We start from the raw sequence: 18,316 nt of genomic DNA, 5'->3' as shown, positions 1-18,316 counted from the left end.
CTTTAGCCAACATGTGTCATCTGGAACTCAGGCTCTATTTGGGAGTGGAAAAAACTTTGGAGCAATAAGAAAAGTAATCACCATAAAGACTATCCACTAATGCTGAAAGATTCACAGAACCACTCTTAGGCCTTAACCCAAAATGTCTTGATTTATTTTTGTGCTATAAATAGGGGTAATACTTTAACTAGTTAGGCCATAAAATTCCCTAGTCCAAGCAAGTGAAATGATTTAAAGGGATGGATGACTATTAGAGTCAGTATTCATTCAACAAAAAGTTTTTGTTTGGATCATAGAAAAAACAAGGGAATTCCAGAAAAACATGTACTTCTACTTCATCAACTATGCCAAATCTTTGACTCTGTGGAAAATTCTTAAAGAAATGGGAATACCAGACCACCTACCTACCTTCTGAGAAAACGGTATGCAGGTCAAGAAGCAACAATTAGAACTTTACATAGAACAACTGACTGGTTCAAAATTGGGAAAGAAGTATGACAAGGCCGGATATTGTAACGCTGCTTATTTAACTTCTATGCCGAGTATATTATGTGAAATGCCGGGCTGGATGAAGCACAAGCTGGAATCAAGATTGCTGGGAGAGATATCAATAACCTCACATATGCAGACGACACCATGCTAATGGCAGAAAGCAAGGAAGAACTAAAGAGCCTCTTGATGAAGGTGAAAGAGGAGAGTAAAAAAAGTTGGCTTAAAATTCAACATTCAAAAAACTAAGATCATGGCATCTAGTCCCATCACTTCATGGAAAATAGATGAGGAAACAATGGAAAGAAGGACAGACTTAATTTTCTTGGGCTCCAAAATCACTCCAGATAGTGACTGCAGCCATCAAATTAAAAGATGCTTGCTCCTTGGATGAAAAGCTATGACCAAGCCAGACAGTGCAGAGACATCATTTTGCAGACAAAGGTCCATATAGTTAAAGCTGTGGTTTTTCCAGTAGTCATGTACGGATGTGAGAGTTGGACCATAAAGAAGGCTGAACGCCAAACAACTGATGCTTTTGAACTGTGGTATTGGAGAAGACTTTAAGAGAGTCCCTTGGACTGCAAGGACTGCCAGTCAATCCTAGAGGAAATCAACCCTGAATATTTATTGGAAGGACTGATGCTGAAGCTGAAGATTCAATACTTTGGCCATCTCATGTAAAGAGCCAACTCATTGGGAAAGTCCCTGATGCTGGGAAAGATTGAATCGGGGAAGAGAAAGGGAAGACAAAAGATGAGATGGTTGGATGGCATCACTGACTCAATGGACATGAGTTTGAGCAAACTCCAGGAGATAGTGAAGGACAGTGAAGCCTGGTGTGCTGCAGTCCATGGGGTCACAAAGAGTTGGACATGACTGAGCGACTGAACAACTGTGCTCTGCTCTACTAAGTGCCAGAGAAACAAAGATGAAAGTATTGACAGGCAAACATATAATTACAGTGACAAGATAACTGCCACATGAAAGGAAGTTATGAATTCTTGTCTGATCACAGAATCACCCATTAACTATTCTGTTTATGACACTGAGACAGAGCTTCCTGGAGATATGACAAATATTGAGTCTGGGAGATTGGGTAGCTAAGAAAGAACCTGGGCCCTGTGGGGAACAGATTCATGTGACTTGGGTCTTGGAAACCTTGTATGTTAAGAGGCTTAAATGGTATTTCATAAGCAATGGCGAGCCACTGAAGGTTCTAAACTGGAATGTAAGGCTGGGCTAAGTCTTGAATTCTGCAAGTTCTATCCACATATAGCTGTAATGTAGCCTGGAATGAGGACCAGACACTGGATACCAAGCAGGAAGAAGCTGCAATAATTCAGTCAAGAAATGCTAAGTGCCTAAACTATAGCAGTCAGTCTAGACATGGAGGGGGAAGAACTGGTTCAAGCAACAGTAGAAGAGCAGACATGTGTTGATGTAGTGATCTGGTGAAGGAGGTGCAAAGAAAGGGACAGAAGACTCCAGAGTGAAAGAGATTTTCTATCTGGCCAACGGATGAACAAGAAACACAAGAGTGGGGAACAGGTTTACAGTGAAGATAATAGTTTAAGTGTTCATATATAGAGTCATAATGACTAGGACATTCTGAAAATATCTATTAGGGAACTGGATCTCCTAGCATGGAGTTCAGGGCACAGGTTCAGGCTGGGACAATCACAGCAGGGAGCTGGAAGCTTTCCCTAAAAGCAGGAGGTAGTGTAGACAGAAGGTTTAGAGAGCACAAAATTCTAGAGACATTTGTGGACAAACTGCCATACGTGCTTCAAGAGCTCCTGACGTATTTCCTGTCCAACAGCTTAGGACAGTATGACTTAGTTCCCTAATTCCTCCCCTCCCCTTGCCTCCCACAACATTCTCCAAAGAATAGGCCAGTGACACTTCAAAGCGGAAGTCACATTATGTCATTCTTTGCTTCTTAGAATCAAATCCAAACAATTTGGCACAGACCAATAAAGCTTACTCTACCTGTGATCTGGTCCCTATCTCTTGACTGGATCTACTGTCACATGTGATCCAGCCACGTGCTTCCCCTCAGGGAAGCACACTGTTGTTTTCTGTGACAGGAATGCACTTTTCTAGGTCTTGTAGGTTGGCTCCCTCTCAAGGTTCAATCTCTCTTCTGCAGTGTTACTTCCTCAGAGACCTTCCTTGACCAATCTATGTTCCCACCTCTACCCATTCCCCTTTCTCAATCTCTAAAACCCTGTTATTGACTACATAGCATTGACCATTATCTGAATGTGTTGTTTATTTACTATCTACTGTACTGGAAATGGTGAGATACAAAGGTAAATGTCCACATTTATTATTAAGGGAAACTGGAAAAGTGGGATTGAATCACATAGCAAGGTCTTGAATTCCCATTGAGGGGTTTTAATTGGTTAGCTTCCAAGCAGGTACAAAATATACATTTTAATCAACTATACTCCAATATAAAAAATCATTTTGCCACTAAAAAAACTGAAGTAGATCAGTAAATCTTGTCAAATGTTTTTAAAATGTTTGGTTAAGGAATTATGAAAAATAATCACTCCATAATACTCTGACCCTATACTGTACTCTGAGACACTACAAACTTCAGTTGGTTTAACTACATAGAAAACTTTTAAACAAATGAATGATGAGAATATTAAAAAACTCTAGAAATAATACCTGAAGTTAATTTGACGACTTCAGTTTTGTAATAGAATTGTATGGTTGGTCCCAATCTACTTTATTATCTAGCTTCCTCTTCATTTCAGTGTGGGAGGCATACAACATCAAAATGTCATTAATTTTAAAATGAGCATCAAAGTGTACCAAGGCTGACTCTTCTGCACAGTCAGTAATGCAGTTCTATCCATAGTTTTAAGCCAACCACTGGTGGATCCAACTGTGGTATAACCAGACTTTGGCTGATGCAGCCGTTTTAAAAATGGGGTTATACTGCTGCTGCTGCTGCTGCTAAGTCGCATCAGTCGTGTTCGACTCTGTGTGACCCCACAGACGGCAGCCCACCAGGCTCCCCCGTCACTGGGATTCTCCAGGCAAGAACACTGGAGTGGGTTGCCATTTCCTTCTCCAATGCATGAAAGTGAAAAGTGAAAGTGAAGACGCTCAGTCATGTCCAACTCTTAGTGACCCCATGGACTGCAGCCTACCAGGCTCCTCCGTCCATGGGATTTTCCAGGCAAGAGTACTGGAGTTATACTGAGCCCTTTCAATAAGGCTTGTGAATGGAAAGGTCCTTGAACCTTTCAATTAACTTCACTAAACCTTAGAGGGTATCAGATTCAGATCTGGGACACCCAAATGAGTAAGACACATTTCTTGGCTTTAAGGAGGATGAACTCTAATCATTTAGCTCTGAATATGTAGCACAATTAAGTGAACTGGGTAATTTTGTGTAAAGATCAACAGAGATTATTTTCCCAAAATGACTCCTCTTATCCTTATACTTGCCAGCCTATGAAATGTTTGTGGATTTTTGTTTTTCCTTTTCCTTACTCTTCTCTGCTTTCCCAGGGATAAACAACTTTCAACATAATGTATGTATAAATATAAAGTTTATTTAGCATAGTGTTTAGAAAAATAAGTTCACATCATTTCAGAAAACAAATAAAACACTTAATTGTCCAGGCATAAACCCCTATTACAGTACAACATACATACTTTAGATCTCTTTGGTTGGGTAATTAAGCACAGAAATGTTCTGGGACATGCTCTGTGTGCCATCACCTAACAGTGCAGTAAAGACTCCGTTACCCCACCCCATGATATACATTCTGTATAGATTTTCTCTTTGTGTAAGGCACAGTAAAACCATATTGAGTATATAACTGGTTGCCTCTGAACATACAGTACATGCAACAAAAGAATAAAAATTTTTGAGAACCCTGAAAGCCAAAAGTCACATGCTATATAATTTTGATTAATAAAATGTAAGGTGGTAATAAGAAATTAACATGAAATGTATCAACTAGATACAAAATAACTGTTAGGCTCTATTATCTAAGTTCTAGGAAGACTTTTAAAACATCTTCTGTAAAATGTAATTCTTTTCCCCACAGCCTTCCTGAATTATTTATATTTTTATGATGAGATGATCTGTCAAAAACATTTTAAACAATGAAGAACTTCTGGTTATATACTAACGCACACTTGTCTAACATGTAGTCGAGCAAGCTGCAACGCCTACCCAATAATCTAGCTTTGAACATGCAAGACGCAAGGGCATATACAGGGAGATTGAAGGTCTGTGTGCAATTTAACTATGAATTTTATCTATGGCTATAACATCTACTTGCCTTTCATAACACAAGAAAGGCAGTGAAACGTGTACAATTCAGTCTTTTCATTACTATGGATACATGTGAGCTACAAAGCAGTACAACACAGGTGCTCTTGCTTGACTGAGGGACAAATGCATATTCTCTTTATTAAACAATAGACTGTCCTTTATTGGATGTAATTAAGAGCTAAACACCAAATTCTGACCGATAAGAGTGCATAGAGAGGCTCACATTGAAAATCCCACAGCCAGCAGCAGGGGTTGGGGTTTGAAGGAGAGTTGTTTACCCCTATTCTGATTCCTCTTTGGAGATCACTAGGGTCATTTGCAGCATCTTTAAGCATTGGTTTATGTAGGAGAGAAATTCTGCCAAGGGTTCTGAGTATGGCCCTTAGCAATGCAAAAAATATTTGCAGTTCTGTGCAGGAAGATCATGGGGTTTATCTTATTTCATTCACATATATATGGGCTTCATACCAACTGGCCCTTATTTTACTGAAAGAACAGAAAAGAACAGTAAGTTCTTTATAATGTGCATTGATTCTTACCTGGTATATTGTGTAGCTACCTGGAGTAATTGCAGGGGTCTAATTACATCATGTTAAGAGTATGAATAGGTTTCCTAGGTAAGTCTTAAGTTTTGTGCTATCTTTTTTCTTTCTTAAGGTAGAAAATAGGAAGAACTGTGAATAAAAGAGAGGCTTATTATATTTTTGGAAGACAATATAAAACTTTTCCAGTTATATATGTATAACATATATAACTTCTTAAACTTTCCCTTCTTTCTTACTGGATGGGTATTTTAAAATTAACAAACTCTTGATATTTGCAGCAATCAAGTGGAAAACATCATTTTTATGTAAACTACACTATAGAACCATGTAATTAATCTCAGTAACATGATCAGCACACACCCAAAGAAACAAACAAGCTGTATAAGTAGTGGTGGAGTGGAAGAGAACTCTAAAATGCCTGACATTGTAAAACAAAACAAAAACCATGTAACTTCAGCAGTTTAGGAACATTCACTAATTCCATTAAAAAAATGAGTCTAAGTTCGTTATCAAAATGATGGAGGAGAAAAAAATATGATGGGGGAGGAATTCTTCAAAGGGCTCTTCATCTATGCCTGCAAGTTCCATTTGCAATAACAACAAAAGTGAAATCCTCTATGGCCCTTACTCAACATGCTGGACTGATGAGCATGCAGAGATCTAGAGTGGACCCTTTGTTCCGATCTTAAAGCAAGCAAGATGTGATGACATCTTCATGTTCCATAACTTTAGGTCATCTCTGAAGAGATAATTTCCTCACTTTTCTTGCTTTACAGAGACCAGAGACTTTACTCACTACACAAATGTATTTGTATTATTACATCTTCTCTTCAGAGTCTTGATAACAACTGTATAACCACAGCTCACAACATTGTCAAACAAGCTTCTTATAGAAACCCCCAAAAGATTTAAAGAAGATGTGATAACATAGTGCAAACAACAGTCATACGTCATATTGTAACAACTGATTCAAAATAGAACCAAGTTTCAACAAGACATAATTCTGCTCATTAGAAGATACAAACTCTCCTTACTTTAAAATGGTTGTTTTCATAGCCTCCAGAATTGGTTTTGTGTGGTAGTCTGTAATTGTTACTTTTATTTTAATGAAACATATCAACAATAATTAGTTGTTCAACCATTTGCATCATAAAACATTAACTATAAGTGAAACTTAAGTTCTTCAGATTTAAAGCAATTCTGTGAAAGTAACCCTGTTGGATAGTAGAAAAAAGTCATCAGTGCTTCTGTTGACACTTCTGTACCTTAATAAGAATAAAAAGGCCACAAGGTAAAAAGGCACGTAGAATTCTATAGAAAATGTATTTAAATGAATCAGAGAGTTGCTAAATAAAGAACAAGAATGTGAAAAAAAGTACCAAAATTCCAATAATGGGAGTTAGATTTCCTGTTTCAGTGTTATTAATATTGACCTTAATAGACTTCTGATAAAAATCATTACTTTTAAAATCCTACAAAAAGTAAAACTTTGTTGGAAATAACTGTTCACTTCCTGTTCAAACAATAAAAATAAATTAAACAGTACCAAAACATTTTTTTCAGTTCATAGTGTCTGAAGTATAAGAGAAACATATACAGCATAAATAAAATTCACTGTAATTACCCAAATCCTTGCTTATAGGACTAATATATTTACACGCATACTGAAAGTTGTTTCAGTTTTCTTAGTGGAGTTGTGAACTTTCTCAGCCACACTAAACTATTAGCAATCACATTTGGAATCGTATAGACAAAGCAAGACTGTCAAAAAAATGCTGAAAAACAGAAATGCATATATTCAAAAATATATCCTTAGAATTGTATGAAGTACCACTTATGCTTCTTAACCTTACCAATGCCCATGGAGTAAAAGTAAACAAAAAGAACTGTATTGTTTCTAATGTTCTGTAGTGATATTTAATTTTCTACCTTAAGTGTATACATTTTTAATTTAAAAAACTACCAAGTTCCATTTGACCTTAGAATTAAGTCAACCAAATGATACACTTTGACTTCTTGATATATTTCATCTCTGATGTCTGTCTCCATCTATTGAAAAGAGAACCAAAAGGCTGCAGTAATGCAGTTCTATTCCTGCATATTTAACTGTGATCTTCAGCATATTTAACTGTGATCTTCATGCAGATCAATCCAAGGTCTCTTGAATGCACTTACTTGCAAAACTAATGTTTCCCTTCAAATGGGAAAATGCTTTATGTCCTCAGGTCTTCATGAAAAGATTTGCCTTTTGATGCCAGGGGGGGAAAAAAGGAAATTAAGTTTACAAGTCTTGCATATCTTCATCCAATTGGACAGTCTGGAGCTTGGCAAGCTCTTTCTTGTCTGTTTCCAGGTCTTCACAGACAGTCTCCACCATGCCGTCTAGGACATACTTGGATTTGGAGTCCAGCATCATTAAGTTGCTTGTTTTGCTCTCAGAATTTGTTAAGAAATTTTCTTTTATGTTAGCTACTGATTGCATAACTAAATGATGTTCTCTGACAAAATCCTGGTGTACTGTTGGGGAGGGGTGACCCACCTGGTTTTCACCTGTGGGAACTATTTCCCCAAGGGCAGCCTGGGTCATGGGTACTGATAGTAGATCTTGACCAGAAATAAGGGAGCAGTTCTGAAGAGTTGCATAGTTAGTGTTGTTGACTGACGTCACAGTAGATTTGCTTGCCACAGGTGCAGACATTGGCTGGCTATCAGCAATGTCAGGGTTTAGCTCAGTGGGATTTAGTAGGGTTGGGGAAGTCAGGGAGAAGTTGTGAGCTGGGGATACATTAACTAATGAGGAGGACAGTGGGTGGAGGCCACTTCCCGAGATACTTTCAGATGATAGGTTTGCATTTACTTGTGCATTCTGATTGACAGGCATCAACTGAGAAAACACCAGGCTCCTCTCCACGCCCTCCTGTTTAACAGATCCTATAGTCTGGCCTGAATTAGGAACAGTGTATACCACTGCACTGGGAGCAAGAGAGCTCAAGAAAACCTTTCCTTGTTGGACTGTGGCAGACTCACTCGTAAATGTGCTCCCATCTGAAGTGCTTGAATTTACTGAAATATTACCTAAAAAAAAAAAAAAAGTACAGATTATCATTGATGGAACTGATAAGGAAAGAAAAAGTTACTTTTTTACGCACATGATTTTTCTTGAGCGCTTACAACTACAGATTTCCAGGCTCTGCTCCTGAGAGTCTGACTCAGTAAGTCCCAGAGCAGGTATATTTTTAACTCCTTGAGTAATTCTGGTGACGAAGCAGGAGCAAGAACTACTGGCTTAGAAATCAAATGTGAAAGAAAATCTTTTCCAAGTTCTAATTTCAGTTAAGTTTCTGGCTCAGTATTGCTGAAACTTGTTATCTCTCAGTTAGTTAAATAGTTATTGCTAGCTCTGCCAGTTAGAACTAGAAAACAAATGCAAAAGAGAATGCCTTTGTTCATGACAAGCTCAGTAACTGACATAAAATATAAATGGAAATGTAGAAAATACCACAAAAATGAGTTACCCTGGGGCTTAAAGTTAACCGTATAAACCTGTATAGACAAGTTGCTATCTTTCACCAAACTAACCATAAAGTAATGTCAACAAAACATTCAATAGATTTTTCTTTCTTTTTGTTGTACTAGTTCTGAATTTTCAGTATTGTAGTGATAGAATTAATGATAATAATGAAATGTGCTTTTAAAAATACAGATCCAACAGCATTAGAACATTTAAAAGCTAATGCTTTTAAAAAGGGTTTCTATCTTTTGAGACTCTCATTATAATGTTCTGCAGAGACCAGAAGTAGAAACAGAAATGTAAGTAGAAAGCTGAGATGTTCAAATCAGCTAATTTAAGACAATGCAGAAGAATTAGACCCCCCCTCCAAACTTCCACCATCAGATAAAACCCTTTTCCTCTGAGCCTTCACCAAGGTATGGGGAAAAATGGCAATTATCTTGACATTAAGGAAAGGTGGGCCTAGGGGAGTTTTGTGACAGAATAATTCAAATGGGAAGTTTACCTTGATCTTGAATTAGATGTGCAGTAGATACTCTTCATTATTTTGAGAAAATACTCCAATGTTAAAGTAAATATTATTTTGAGAAAACAGTTCAAAGTTAAAGGTAATTCACCTAAAACATTTCCCTCCTTAAATTATTAGAATAATTGTGGTTATGTTGCCACCTATATTGATAAATGTCATAAATATATGTATGTCTTCCTAACATTTTTAAGCACCCTAAATGCAAAGGAATGTCTTTAAACAAACAAAAAATGAAAACTTTATTTGAACTTAAGAAAAACGTTTCTATGCATTTTCAGCTCTTTTCTAACATAAATCTTTGTTTCAGGTCAAACAAACGAAAAAGGCTTTAAAGTTCTTGTTGGCTACTAAATTGTAGCAAAAGACTTTTGAAATAGATGTTTACTTTGTTGTGTGTTTGTGAAATTATCTGCCAGTGTATATGTGAACAAAATGATTTGTTATTTTTGGATAGGGCCATATATAACATAACAGATATGACATTTTCTCAAACAGCTATTGCATATAAGTAAAATAATGTTTCTCAAAGTTTTTATATTATGAAATACATACGTGAAGGGGAAAAGCAGATGTGATCTAAAGCTTGATATTTAAGTGTAGCTGCAACTGAATTGTAAATTGAATGATAATTTCAAAATCAATTAAAAAAAACGCAGCTGTGAAATGATCAACATACAAAGTATAATTTTATAGTGATATTTTTAAAAAGGGCTTATCTTCTTAGATTATAAAGTGAATAAAATGTAGACATTCTGCTTTTCTATGTAAATTTCAACTACAGAAAGATAATCTACCTTGTCTAGCCATTTGTAAGAAAGGCATGATATCTGTGAGAAAGGCTGACTCCCCAAATACTTTACTGAGAATTGCAATACACAATTACTCAAAGAGAATGTTGCTTCCTGGACCCATCTGGCTAAACTTATATCTTCAACTCACCCAGACAAATCTAAGGATTGACAGCTCTGTCATTTGATCTTAGCTATTTTATCTGAAAATGCTGTTCTTATTCATACTGAATGTCCCATTGTAAGAATTAACTATTAGTCTGTAATAATTTTCCATGGCAGCATTTCTTTAGATTATGTATGAGAAGTATTCCTGCCTTTTTCTTCCCCAATGTACACACCATGCTTTTTTGCTCAAATCTGTTGTCTTTAAAATGTTATCTACTATTTGGAAATTTCCTAAAGAGAGAAAAAGGGTTAGATCCATATTAAAGTATTATACAACTAAGCACTTTGGCTTTCTCTGTGGTTTGACTAATTTTGCCCTGTGTTGGATAGTGACTTAGCGTAATCTTTTCTATAGCCTGGAACAATGAAGAAATAAGTAGCATGCTGCAGGACTATTGTGTGTTACTATACTACCATTTTACCCAAAGAAAAACAAATGTGCAGAATGGAATTCACTGCACAACAATATTTCCATCAGTACCTCGAACAAACTGAAGTAGACCATAGTTGTAGAAAAAAGAGATGTGAATAAATTGATTTTTTAAAAAATAAAACCATTTTACTGGAAGCTGATCTTTAAGGTAAACAGTTACTTATTTTATTTTTGTTTCGGTAAAAATTTGGATTTTCAGATTTGCTTCCACAAAGGCAAATATGCACTAATATCTCCTACTTCTGAAGTCAGGGGGCTCGTCAACCTCCATTCTAACCATTCCTGTTTCTATAGAAAAACAGTGACAAAAAGCTCTCCAGATTTGCTTAAAGTCACTGAAGAACTGGCATATCAGGCTCAGGTCCCCCAAATTTCATCTCAGTGCTTTCTTTAGGAGATGTCTTGGTAAAGACAGAAACAAAATAAGGCTTACAGTTGCCTTCATAAAGAAACCCACACATTTAAGAGGCTAGTATACATGCAGAGCAACAAACAATCATATATTCCTCTGTTTTTCCTTTATGTCTGCTAATCTTACTTATAGGAGGAACATGAATCAAACACAAATGATCCAGTCTTTTTAGCTCGCTCTTCTAAAACACCTTTTGCTCAGATAAATGATGCTTAGGTGAAGTGTACACATTTTTACCAACTGCTTGGCTCATTTTGTGTTCTTAGCAATATTATTAATTTTTAATCTTAAAATATCAAGCAATGGGTTACTGTGTAAGTACCGATTGACTTAGCATATTTCTATAATTGTAGAACTGGCAGGACTCACTGTGAACTGTATTTTTCCATTCAATTGTTGGGAAAACAAAAGCCCACCCCCATGATGCCAGGGAACCAAGCAAGTAGATATTACATGGATGTTGTGAAGGAGGAGAAACAAATCAAGACTATTCTGCAGCCGTAGCAGCCAGTAAAGTACCCGAAGACTAATAGCAATCTATAGCTCTCACCAAATGCGTCATTTACAGCAGCTGGCTAAAACATTCACTGATGCATTATGGTACCAAATAAGACTTTTACCTTGTGAAGCTGCCACTGAAACAGGAGGCAGCTGCAGTGGAGAGAATCCAATGCTCCCATTAAGGAACTGGCTGTTTGCTCCAGAATTGGGGATCTGGACGATGCCATACTGGTTAATTTGCACTGGTGTGGTAAAAGTCACCACAGAGCCTCCATCCTGGGAAGCTACTGTTTGAATACCTTCTCTTTTCACCTCAGTGCTGGGTATCAGCCCTGGGAACGACACGGGAGCACTGGGGCTATAGGAGGTGGTGGCTGCTGAGTTCGCTGAAGAGCTCTGGAGAACTTTGAATTCCTTCACATCCTGGGAGGTAGACCCCAGTATGTCAGTCATGGATATACCATTGCTCATAATGTTTGATGCCATTTTTGGTGGGTTCAAAGATACTGTCTGTGTATTTCCCACACTTAATCCATTAAGGATAACTCCATTGGGTCCCTGAATGAAAGAATTACCATTAAGGAAGACAGGTGAAGTACTTGCAGGTACCAAACTTCCGTTCAATAAAACTCCAGAGGAGCTTAACGATATTTTAGCATTTCCAATTTGTTGCATATATACTGGCTCCAGGTGACTGGAAAGGCTGAGGTTGGTGACACCATCGGATGAACTGGAGAGCTGATGAGGAGACAAGTCTTCATGACCCTTGCTGGATTCATCTTCAGTGCTAGGATTGCCATCTGACTCACTGTACAGAGGAGGAAATCAAGAGGTTCAGAAAGTTAGGGGCATGATAAGGTACATAGTGCCAACTGTTTGTAAAACCAGCCTTGAACCCCATTAAAGGCTGTGTCTAAGGAAAGCACAGCAGAAAATCTTTTAGTCTTGTTTTAGCTATGAGGCCTTTTAGCAGATTTTGACCAGGGCATCTAGGAAGAGCAATTCTCCTATCTCAATCACCTTTACTAATAATACACTCAGAGAAAGTCCAGAGGTCTGAAAGATGTAAATTCAACTAACAGGATTTACAGGAGAATTGTATACTTTTTTTTTTGTAGCACTGAAATTATTTCTTACTGTTAAAAATGCTTCTACCTATTCCACAGGAAAAAACTCATCAAAGGGGTGGTCAATCATCTTGCTTTCGGAACTCTTTCCCTTCCCCTCAAGCCAATTCAGATTAGGGTGGTTTTGGAGGTAAATGAAACTGTCAAAGGAGCAGGAGATGGGAAGTACTGGCTTTTGTTTGCCAGTTAGTTAAGGAGAGCTCATATTCTCACCTGCTCCCAAACTCCTACTCCACCAGATTGACAACTGTTTCACTCAACAAAGTGGCTGTTTCAGAACTGTTATGTGCAGTCGCCTTTGAATCCAAAGGATGCCATAAGGGCCTATTTAACGAACACCAGCCAGTGCCCTGGGGAGGTGGGAGGGAAAGGATGTGGGTCACTCAGTGGCCTTGTACCTATCAGACCCCTTCCCCAGTACCCTCAGCTCTTCTGCTCCGTTGCAGACAAGACTGTGTTCCTCACCTCTCCGATTTGGGGGGAAACACAAAATCCGGGGAAGGGTAGTGGTGGGGGTTTCCCATTTGGTCTGAGGCTGGGTGGGGACAGGGGGGCGTACAACAGCGGCCGTTTGGAGCGCGGCGGGACTTGGCCCAGCAGAAGATCCGACATCCCTGCAGTGCCCAGCGGTCGGTTCGCTTTCATGCCTTGGGGAGGGGATTACTCGGGCTTTGGGCTGCGGGGCCAGGAGCGCAGAAAGCGCTTTGATTTACGAGCTGAGCCTGAGCCGCCGTCGCCGTCTGCGAGGGTGACTCACCGGGGGTGCGGGTGGGAGGTAGATCCGGAGAGGGGCCTCAACCAGGCAACTGGGCCGGGGGCGGGGGTGTGGAGTGGGGGGAGAAGCAGGCTGAGCGTGGTGGGGGAGACCCGGGGAACGCGCCGGGCCGGGGCGTGGAGGCTGCAGGGCAGCGGGACTGCGCGCCGCTCCCACCCCCTAGACCTGGCTTGCAGATTCCGTAGGCGATGGGATCCGCTACCTCAAGCAGGCGTGGGGGCAGGTGGCGTGGAGTTACCAAGGTGCCTCCTCCGGGTCGCCCCGCAAGTCTGCGGAGGGGTGCATGTAGGTTAGGGTGCACGCCGGTCGCGGGGCGCGTTTTGTTTTGGTTACCGCCAGGCCGGGTTTGGACACCGAGCCTTCCTCCCTGCCTGGGGCGAGGAATGCCGGAGCCGTGGCTCGTGGCTCCTGGCCCCGCGGGAGCGCCGGGCAGGAGCGGCCCACAGCAGGCTCTGGAATGCGCCGGGCGATCACCTTCTCCCGGCCGGGCCGGGCTCCCCGGCTCCCCGATTCCTCCCTACAGCAGAGTCTACGAGCTGCTTTTTGGATTCTTTCTCTCCTGTCCCCGCGGGGTTGGCCACAGTTTCCTTTTAGAAGGCCTTCGCTTTACACTTCGTCCAACAATACAACACAGAGACACTCAGACTAGGTGTCTGATTCAGGAGGACGTACCAAAGAGGCGGAAAACCCGGTATTTTCTACCAGTTGGGAAAAAATAAATACCTGGCAGTCAAAAAGTTCAAACCCGCCAGGGTGGAGGCTCAGAGAGGTACGGAGTGGATAGCGCCCCCACTTCTTTCCTGCCTCCCGCCCGGTGCCAGCCTGCCTCTACCCCCATCACCACGGCCAGGAAGGAGACGCAATTGTCCTGGGCCAAGGAAGCAGCCCCGCAGCCCCACCACCCCGGAGGCGCTGAAATCCGATCCGAAGGAGTTCCGAATCAGGTTTCAAAACACCGCAGAGCCGAGCCGCACCAACACCCCACAGTTGCCGCGGCCGCGAAGGGAACCAGCGAGGGCAGGGTGAATGATTAACTCTGTCACATAAAATCTCGACACCCCCAGACCCCCTTCTGCGCCGCCAGCTCCCCCCCTCCGTTCTCGTTCCAGAACGGCCACGGCCACCTCCAACGAGGGCCCCGGCCGGCCGAACCCTGGGGTCCGGGGAGCGCGCGCGCGCGCTGGGCTGGCGTGACCCCTCTGAGGCGCAGACCCGGCCCGGCGCTGGCAACCTCCGTGGGCCTCGGGCGGACACGGGAACTACCGTTCCGGCGCCTACACACGCTCCTTCGCCCGGCCAGAACCGGAGAGAGAGTGGCAACTTCAAAGCCGGCGGGATGGGGGTGGGAAGCCGGGCAGCAGTGACCAGCCGAGGTGGGGGCGGGGACTGAGACCTAGGCGGGCGACCAGAAACTTCTGGGGGGAGGTGGGGGGGGGTACGGAGCGAGGTTCCCCCGCCCCCGGCCCCCCCCCCCCGCCCCGCGCCCCGGGCCGGGGAGAGGGGTGGGGGGCGGGGAGAGGTGGGCAGCCGGACCCGGCTGGTGGGGAAGGTAAGCGCCATGTTTGCGAGCACTTGGAGGAAAAGAAAGCTGGGAAGGGGGTGGGGGAGAGGAAGGGGGAGGAGGAGGAAAGTTGGCGCTCACCTTTTGGACTGGGTCTCGGAGGGGTTCCGATCGCGCTGCCGGCGGTTCTTGAACCAGTTGCTGACCTGGGTGAGGGAGAGGCCGGTGATCTTGGCCAGGTGCCGCTTCTCGGCGGGCGAAGGGTAGCGATTCTGCTTGTAGAGCTCCTTGAGCGCGTTGCGCGACTTCTCCTTGAAACAATACACCGTCTCCTCGCCGTCCCAGATGGTGCGGGGCAGGGGGAATTTCCTGCGCAGCCGGTACTTGTCCACCGCGCCCAGCGGCCGGCCGCGGGCTCGCTCGGCCTCGGTGTAGCGCGCCTTGTACCAGAGCTGCTGCAGCAGCGGGTGGTTAGCCGACTCGAAGCTGTGGCTCTCGAGGATGCTGTAGAGCTCGGGGTAGATGCCCTGGTGGAAGGCCACCAGCGCCCGCGCCTTCAGCAGGCTCTCGTTGCCACGTAGCAGGTCGCTCTGGGGCAGGGACCACAGGAACCTGGCCAGGCGGTCCAGGTTGCCCCCCTGCTGCAGCGCCTCGCACACGCAAGCGACATGGTCTGGCGAGAAGGCCAGTGGGGTCTGCGCGGCGGCGGCGGCCGCGGCGTGGTGGTGCCTGCCCAGAAGTTCCGAGTGGAGTTGTACCTGATCCACCGCCGCCCCGGCCGCCGCCGCCGCTGCAGCCACTGCCCCTTCCTCTCCGCTCACCCTGGCGGCGGCGGCCGCGGCGTCCCCCGGCTCCAGGGGGAAAGGGGCTGGAGCCGGGGGCCTCAGCCCCGCCGCCGCCGCCGCGCCCCCCGCCACTTCTCGGGGCGCCTCCTGCCCCTCCGAGGCGCTTTCCATCCCATTCTCCTGCTTGATGTCCGCCGCACTTGCAATCTGCCCGGTGGGGGAGGAAGAGGACATTTTTTTGTTGTTGTTTATTTTCCTCCCTCCCTCAGTCCCTCGCACTCTTTTCCTCTTTCTTTTCCCCTCTCTTACTCCTCCTTCTTCGTCTCCCTCCCCCCTCCCCCCGTCCGGAAAGCCCACTCCCTCCCTCCTGGTTTCGGCTGGATCTGGCCGATCAGGTTTCCCCCCGGCCACGCAGTCACCATTAAGATAGCTGCTAGAGCAAAGTAGTGTAAAAGGATAGCTGCTTTCTGCCGTTCCCCCAACGTGACTCCTCCGGTTGCTGCATACTATATGGCACTGGCGGCCGGGCCGGCTCGGCCGCGCCACCCCATTGGCTATTTCGCATTCAGAGGGAGGAGGAGACACAGTTTCTATCCCTGTCTATCACCCGCCTCCCACTCCACCCCTTGCAGTTCCCTCTCCCCTGACCCCCAGGCACCTATACCTGAAGGAAAACACCGACATTCTTTTCAGGCCCTGCTTCTGGGCGGGAACGTGCCTAACGTGGCCTGAAAACTGGACAGAACACTCTTTGAAAGAGAGTCCCTACGATTCCAATGGGAATGCTAATCGTGTGACCTCAAGGTCTGGATGCTAGATTCTTAACAAAGAGGCCACCCTCAGTATCTAGATGACAAAATTTCAGAGGACAAAATTTCAGCTTCCCTGGTATCGCTACTGCTTTCACCCTCCTTTCCATTGTCTTTATTAAGGATTTTGTATTGAAAAGGGTCAAGAATAAAATGGCACTAGGGAAGCGTTCACAGTAAATTAAAATTCCAAAGGGGGAGGGATGCTTGAAAACGGTGTAAATAGCCCACTGAGAACACAAAAACAAGAAGGCTTCCAAAAAAAAAAAATTGTTTTTAACCTTTAGTCACCTGGAGGGCTGGCAACCCAACTGAGATGAACCTGATACAACTAAGTATGTAGACTGTTTTACCATGTTTATCTTGGGTCAGCAGGGTAGAAGAGATCTAACTTGTAGATTATAATAACAGTATGGAAATTTAAGCTTCTATATGAACCTTTTTTAATGGAAGTGTATGAATAGTTTTTTGGAGACGGTCTTCCTGGTAGAAACCGATCTCTATGTGCAGGTGTGTTGGAGGAGATGAGTGCAGGATCAGCAGCCATTTCCACAGTATAAACAGATGGGAGGCTGCCCTCTGGTTTGAGGTGAAGTGCCTGAGGGTGTGGAGTCTGCTGCTTTTTGCAGCTATGCATTTTTCCTTCATAGTTTGCGTGAGGTTTTCACTCAAAAAAGAATGAACCCATCTCTCCTTCTCTGATTACTGTGGGTCACTTGGGTCTACCTGCTGATACTCATTCTCAAAAATGCAACATTTTAATGACTTCATCCTAACCTATACTTCTAGGTGGCTTTGTTTTGTTTCTGCTTCCCAATTACCTGTAAGTGCTTACTTCAGCATATTTTAAAGCAACTGTTTAGGTCACCTGCTATGGTAATCAGCTTGATGAGGTTTTCCTTTTTTGTGGACAGGCTGCATTTTTATTGCTGGTCAACAATCAAGTCATTTTACTTTGGGCTTAACTTGCTTTTGTACTACTCTAATGAAGCCAGCACTGACATCTCTGGTAGATTCAAAATTTATAGTTATACAAAAGACCACATGTTTCTGTCCCACTGGAAATATCCAATTAGGCATCGAACTTCTGGACAATATCTGAGATTCATAACTTTCTTGAATTTTTAAAAATATGCTTTTTATTTTAGAATAATTTTGACTTATCATACAGTCATAAAGAGAATAGGGTTCCCACTCACTCTTTACCTAACTTCCCATGATGTTAATATCTTACATTATAGCAATACATTTGTTCAAACAAATTAACATTGGTGCAATAGTGTTAACTCTGGACCTTTTTTTTGGATTCACCAGTTTTTTCATTAATTTCTGTCTTCTGTTCCTGGATCTAATCCTGGATATCACATTCCATTTAGTTTCTTGAATTTTAAAAGTGTATTTATCAGAGCAAAGTAGACAGGAGGTAGTATGGTTTAGTGGAAAGCATGTGGATTTGGCGATCAGTTAGCTAGGTATAGGTTTAATCCTAGCTCTGCCATTTATTAGCTACTTGACTATAAAAAGTGGACAGGATTGTTGTGAGGATTAAATGAGATAAGATGTGCCCAAAAGCACCTGGTACATAGTTAATCTTTGTTAAATGTTTTTTATCTCCCTCATGATAGTGCAAAGTAGGA

The 18,316-nt window shown here is 42.8% G+C and overlaps 1 protein-coding gene across 1 annotated transcript; it reads right to left on the bottom strand.

The window, feature by feature from the left end:
* Positions 1 to 4,042: 4,042 nt before the first annotated feature.
* SIX4 (SIX homeobox 4) lies at positions 4,043 to 16,973 on the bottom strand. Its single transcript, XM_040226319.1, has 3 exons — positions 15,227 to 16,973; positions 11,802 to 12,490; positions 4,043 to 8,415 (listed from the first exon to the last, which is right to left on the bottom strand). The coding sequence occupies exons 1-3, from the start codon at positions 16,102 to 16,104 to the stop codon at positions 7,622 to 7,624; spliced, it is 2,361 nt and encodes a 786-aa protein (XP_040082253.1). The 5' UTR covers positions 16,105 to 16,973; the 3' UTR covers positions 4,043 to 7,621.
* Between the last annotated feature and the right edge of the window lie 1,343 nt (positions 16,974 to 18,316).

This window comes from Oryx dammah, unplaced genomic scaffold (assembly GCF_014754425.2).
Source record: "Oryx dammah isolate SB20612 unplaced genomic scaffold, SCBI_Odam_1.1 HiC_scaffold_26, whole genome shotgun sequence".
Taxonomy (NCBI): Eukaryota; Metazoa; Chordata; class Mammalia; order Artiodactyla; family Bovidae; genus Oryx; species Oryx dammah.
The sequence above is the reverse complement of the archived record's forward strand: the minus strand, read 5'-3'. Positions and strand labels throughout refer to the sequence as shown.

Excerpts from the sequence above, each read along its gene's own strand:
- SIX4 (XM_040226319.1), bottom strand. The coding sequence starts at position 16,104 with ATGTCCTCTTCCTCCCCCACCGGGCAGATTGCAAGTGCGGCGGACATC. Across the intron at positions 12,491-15,226 it reads TCCGAGACCCAGTCCAAAAG|TGAGTCAGATGGCAATCCTA; the intron begins GTGAGCGCCAAC and ends TCCTCTGTACAG. Across the intron at positions 8,416-11,801 it reads TTCAGTGGCAGCTTCACAAG|GTAATATTTCAGTAAATTCA; the intron begins GTAAAAGTCTTA and ends TTTTTTTTTTAG.